At 39.3% G+C, this 6,176-nt stretch overlaps 1 protein-coding gene across 2 annotated transcripts; it reads right to left on the bottom strand.

The window, feature by feature from the left end:
* Positions 1–2,127: 2,127 nt before the first annotated feature.
* On the bottom strand, positions 2,128–5,382 carry tmem125b (transmembrane protein 125b). Of its 2 annotated transcripts, none has more exons than XM_056263702.1 (3): positions 5,141–5,382; positions 4,901–5,044; positions 2,128–2,834 (listed from the first exon to the last, which is right to left on the bottom strand). In XM_056263702.1, exon 3 carries the CDS (start codon positions 2,809–2,811, stop codon positions 2,158–2,160), a length of 654 nt encoding a protein of 217 aa, XP_056119677.1. In that variant the 5' UTR covers positions 2,812–2,834; positions 4,901–5,044; positions 5,141–5,382; the 3' UTR covers positions 2,128–2,157. The 2 variants fall into 2 exon arrangements, with proteins under 2 accessions (XP_056119677.1, XP_056119681.1); XM_056263706.1 differs by having other exon boundaries at positions 4,901–4,983.
* Positions 5,383–6,176: the final 794 nt, after the last annotated feature.

The following is a 6,176-nucleotide window of genomic DNA, read 5'->3' as shown; positions in this document are numbered from 1 at the left end:
AGTCTTGTAAAATCAATAAAAAATAAAATAAAAATAACTTTTTTCAATGAAGTATTCAATACTTCAGATCCGACATGAAAAAAATACTGGTTGCATCTGAAATCAATACTTCTGCCTATAGCTAGTTGGGGGAAAACCAAAGTGTCTGAATTCACAGTAGGCCTATTTAAAGCTGCCGTCGGCAACATTTTTTTGATCATATTCAGTGAAATCGACACTATAATCTGACAGAACAACATAAATAAAGTGGTTTTAGAAAAAAACCCGAGCTTCTAACTCCACCTGGAGCGTGTTATTTGTTTTGCAAAAATCCACAGCTCCCGGTTCATCATGTCCAATCAGCGCAGGGGGGTGTGAGATCTGACTGTCAATCACAGATCGGGCACACGCCACCCCTCGCGCACGTTACAATCACATGCACACGCCTGAAGTTCGCGGAAGTTCGCGCAGTAACGAAGAGTGATGGCGGAAAATCAAGTACGCTCATTTAGAGTATAAATGACGTTAGCAATTGCAATCTATCGGTAGATTAGCCAGGACAGCATACCTCCAAATATTCCATGGTGTTGATGGATGCTGATGAGACGGGCGTGTTCCAGGGCTCTCAAGTTTTGAAGACAGGTAAGAGTGACACCCAGCCGACGGGGGGTTGGATACATTTTTGTCATTGGTTGTTGCGTTAAATCTTACCCAGATACAATAGTGCTATTTTCTGATTGGCTATTGTGTAGCTTGACGAACAACACCAGAGGAAACACGCTTGATTCATGCCGGTTCCACAGTGAGAGCGGCGCGGCCAGAGTTTTGGGCGCTGCGGCATATTAAATATATTTCAAATAGTTTTTCAGCGTGAGAAATACAATGTGTGGCGGGAGAGCGTGACAAAAGACCGAAATGAGTGACTGTCACGCTCAATGCGTGACACTTGAGAGTCCTGGCGTTCACTGAAAATCTGGTGCACACGCACTGACGAGCATGAACTGGGTGGGAGGGTATCCGTTGATAGTGGGGGAGGGGCATGAGAGTTGTAAACATTCAAAATTTTCCTAAATCCACTCAATCTGCCAGACTTGCCGACTGGAGCTTTAATAAAAGAGTAGGCAGAAAGTACCCAGAAGACATACTAGGCCACTTCTACTTCTACTTCTACTTCTATCCCATGAGGACAACAAGGGAGAGGATTTATGAATGAATGATAGTGAATAAGCGACGTATCTGACGCTGATAGGTCACATGATAATGACAACATGGCGAATGTAAGTCCAGATTGAATTCAAACTACACACATTCTATTTAGAACATACTTTTTTAGCGGTCGTGAAGTAATTACTTATTCAAAATTAGATGCAACCTCTGTCGTTTCCACTCTTAATAGAACAAAGATGCGTATTTCACAAAAACTGCATAGCATAAAATTAGATTAGAATGTATTTAGTTTATGTGAATTAACATAATTATGAAGAGCGCATCACAATTTACTTTACTGCTAAACTTCATCACATGTCGGCTACCACTTATATTTTATAGAGCTGTATATAGATTTTATAGATTTATTAATTATGCACACTTAAGTGTGTATACTTATTGTTTTGGCCATTCGACAAATATGAGCTGGTTGATTTACTCTGGAACGTGTGTAGAAATAGCTGTTGAGTGTTGACACAGTTGGTTTTGGTGCTATCTGGACTGTACACAGCTGTGTGGAATGACACACTTCATGTGAACAACAACATTACACTTACTTTTTTTGCCACCGAAATAGTGCGAGAAGTAGGCCAGAATTCATCAGATGGACGGTGAAGTTGAATGCATTGCATTTTGGGATACAGTATTCAAAGGCTTGTACTTTATTGTAATCTACTGCACATACTGCTTTCCATTCAGAATTCTTCCATAGGGATATGGGATATTCCTACTTGTTATCTTTGACTTCCAACTATAAGGGCGATCCATTGCCTGGCGCTCAGAAAAAACATAAAGCAAGAAATGACAATGCTATTATTTGCTTTGGAGGTGTTTGATTGTCAAAGATGTCTTCTAGACAAACTGCAGAGAATACATGATGCCATTTATTTTGCAGGTGTAAAATTAACAGAACAATATGTGCAAATAAGTTGTATCAGGAACCAGGGGCAGAAGGAATTTCCCATTTATCTCTCATAACAAATTCGACTGACTAGATGTTGAATCCCTCCATGGACGGTTCCTTTGTCCCGTCACTGTATACACTCTCCCCCTTCGTCGTCTTCGCCTTCTCGCATTTCTCTTTCCCTGCACATAAACTATCACTTCATATGCCATCACACCTAGCACCACAGCGCCCCCACTGGCCAGGAGGGTCACACCAGAAAGCAGCATGTCTGACTTAGTGAGACTGAGAAGCGTAGTCCCACAGACCACCAGCGCCAGGCCAGTGAAGAGCAACAGCACGGGATCTGCCGTTCCTCCACTCCGCAGCTGCTCGATGCGTCTGCGGTTGTGTATGCAGCCCATGTCTTGCACAGCAGAGCTGAGCAGCTGCTTCATGAGGACCACCAGAGCCAGGAGACAGAGAGTAGATCCTACGCCCAAGCGCCACAGCACCGAGGCCCCAACAGCAGAAGAGGCGGTCGAGAGGAGCCCCACGCCAGCCGAGCCCAGGCTCAGAACCATGGCCACTGAAAAGCAGTAGCACACAAGAGAGACGTGCGGCTTTTTGAACCACCACAGCTCCACCTGGTCCTCCACGGCTTGGCGCTGGAGCCACAAAGGGTCCGCTTGCAGATGAAGGTGAGCTCCAGGACTCATCACACTCAGAGGGAGAAGCTCCATCTCAAGGGTCGTCTGGCGGCTTGCTGTATGGTCAGACATGACACATTTTACAGTTATTAACACTTTACAAAAAGGTTCAATGCATTAACGTAAGTTAAGTTTACAGCATTTATTTATCTAGGTTGTTATTAATTTATAAGTATATTCATTATATTATTATATATTAGTTGAAAATAGATTATTCAAGTGCATTTTACAAAAAAAAAAAAAGTTTTTATACTTCAGAATTTCATGTTTCAAACAATGTATTATTTTGTGTCAAATCGATTAATTGCAATTAATCAGATCTAACATAAAAGTTTGTAAATATATAATATATGTGTGTATATACAGGCTACACACACACACACAGCACACACGTTGACTTGATTTTGATCTTATTTTACAGGTCGTACTTCATTTGTAAAAGCAGTTTAGATCAAAGCCTTCCCTTCATACATCAAAACTGGTGTTCCCCAGGGCTCAGTTTTGGGTCCTCTTTTATTTATTATTTATCTTTTACCCCTTGGTAATATTTTTAGTAAATTTGGTATTCAATTCCACTGTTATGTCAATGACACCCAACTTTGAATGTCCTCCAAAGTTTGGAGTCAAAACCTACCTCTACTTTCCCCCCATTTATCCTCTCAGATTGTTTAGCTGAGATTAAAGAGTGGTTCACATCAAATCTTCTTAAACTTAAAACTGAAATACTTTTTGATTTTTGAACCAACATGGCCAAATATAAATGTTCCTCTGTGAATATTGATAATTTTCCAGTGTTTGTTTTGTTTCTAAACAGGTTAAAAGTTTGGGTGTCATCTTTGACATTAGTTTATCATTTGAAGGTGAAGCCCATATAAACAGTGTCATTAGTTTGAAATATTTCCACATACGTAATAGTAATCGACTTCGTCCGGCTCTCTCAGTAAAGAGCACTGTGATTCTTGTTCATGCTTTAGTCAATACATATATTGATTACTGTAATGCTTTTTTATGGCCTGCCGTCAAAGGTTCTCTCCAGACATCACACATTGCTCTCATACTACAACACTTGCATTGGCTCAGGGTTAAATATTTTATTGATTTTAATTTCTTGCCTTACAAGGCACTACAATAAATTTGCCCCTTCATACTTATCTGACCTTCTTCACTCCTACTCATACTTTAACATCATCTTCTGCGCTCACTCTTGTTCTCCATCAAACTCACGCAACGTCCCGAGCCTTTAGTCATGCAGCTTGTTATTTATGGAACTTGTTGCCACAGGATGTGCGAACAGTGAAAGTCTTCTTTTTTAATATCTCTCCTTAAGACTAATCTTTTTAGGCAGGCTTTTATGTGATTGCTTTTATGCTTGTATCCAGTCTGTAATAATGATATGTTGTATAATGCTGGTTGTTTTATTGTGTTTGTAAGGTGTCCTTGAATGTAATAAGGCGACTATAAATAAAATGTATAATAATAATAATATATATATACAATATATATACACACAAACTTTTATGTTAGATGTGATTATTGCGATTAATTGCTTTGACAGCACTAATCATTTGCTGTTTCTTTGTAATTATTTGTGAAATTTATTTCGAAGTAAATTCTACACCAGTTTCTTTTCAGTGTAATGGAAACTGCCGCGTGCACTCATCAAGAAGTTCTAATTTTGTGCAAAAAATAAGGTTTTAAAGTCCCCCTGTAGTCAATAATTGTATCCCTTAATACAAATTTTTGGTCACCAAAATTACATATTTAAATGGGGGGGTTTTTCTTGAAAAAAAAATAATACTCCATGCCTTAAAATAGCTTGAATTCCTTCACAACCTTAAAAAGCATTAAGAAAACTTGTGAAGAGACACTGCAATGTCTCTATAAAAACTCAATCTACTTTTTTACTTTAGTAAAACAATTGTGTTAAAACATTAAAAATGCAAAATAAATGCTTCAGTATGTGTAACCCAACCTGTTTTTTTTTTAAACAACTTTACCTATCCCTCTATTACTTAAATTAAGTGTATACTATTGAAACAGTTTTTCAAAACACTGGAAGAAATGATGAAATCCATCATTATAAACCACAGAGATAATTGTAACTAATGGAGATTTTCCTCACCTTTCCTCAGTGCATGCTTCCAATCCTTGATTCAAACTTTTGAATCAACATCATCAAATTTCCAAACGTGATCCTCTTGTATCCTGAACAGCAGATTTCATTCATCGTCCTGCTTTAGAAAGTGAAATTTTAGTAAGCTTAATTCTGACAAACACACGCACACACACCATCCTCATTTGCTTTGGCTGTAGCGCAGGACTGGCAACTGTCACATCTCTCTTTCTTTGTCATTTTGTTTACCTGTCTCTCTCATTCTGTGGTGTGTCACAGTGCAAGCTGACTGGACATTGGTGCCAAGCACTTGGGGCGATGACATACTTTCCCCGTTGTCTCCTGCCACATTCCACCAAGACAATAAGAGGTTTCTCATTGTCTTCTTAGCGACACACTAAACAGCATGTCCGCAAATGAAGAACACACACAAACGCTCACACTCACACATGTGTGCGCCTAGCAGGCAGGCTGACTGACACTGAAAAGCAAGGATGTCTTTCAAGGCATTGTGGGAAAGACAATAGGCCGACTGGAGGGACATCCCACAAAGTGAATCTCTGATGTCACGCTTGCAGCATAATGGATGTTTTGTGACTGTAAGGATGGTGTCATTCACATGACAGAAGTTTACTTCGCCTCAGCAACAATAGAGCCACTCTTCTCAGTGTTTATATGTGCTGATTGTCCAGAAAAGCATGTGTGGCATGTTATTCTTCATAAACCTCATTTAGAATCATATTGGAAATTCATACGCTGTGGAGGACTCGGCATATCGAAGCCGTGCCCTAAATTTGAATATATCCTGCTCACTTTTCTACTTAAAGTAGTATTTAACTAGTATTTAAGAATGTTGAACACGTTTACAATTTATTTTTGATTCAGTTTATATAGAAGTCTATGTTTTGGATGAATATTTTATGTACAGACGAGCGGCGGCTGCCCTTGTTTCAAGAGTTGTGAGCTAAAATTCAAATTTTGTACCATCACACCAAGTTTGAGATCTCTACGACTTACGATCTCTGACGTCCTGCTGCTTGGACCTTTGCTTCTGCGTCGGGTCAGAGGTCGACTCGGGTACGGCCGTTACCGAAAGCCATTAATTATAGTTTATAAAGTCATAAATATGAATATTTTTCTTACAAAAAAGCATCACTTTGCTTCAGAAGACCTTTATTAACCCCCTGGAGCCGTACGAATTACTTTTATGATGAATGGGTGTGATTTTTGGGATTCAAAATCACAGTTCCCGTCACTCAGTTCACTATTCACTCCCATTATAAAG

This window comes from Rhinichthys klamathensis, unplaced genomic scaffold (genome assembly GCF_029890125.1).
Source record: "Rhinichthys klamathensis goyatoka isolate OS25496 unplaced genomic scaffold, OSU_Roscu_1.1 h1tg000011l_1, whole genome shotgun sequence".
In the NCBI taxonomy this organism is placed as follows: domain Eukaryota; kingdom Metazoa; phylum Chordata; class Actinopteri; order Cypriniformes; family Leuciscidae; genus Rhinichthys; species Rhinichthys klamathensis.
Note: the sequence above shows the minus strand (reverse complement) of the source record. Positions and strands in the feature narration are given on the sequence as shown.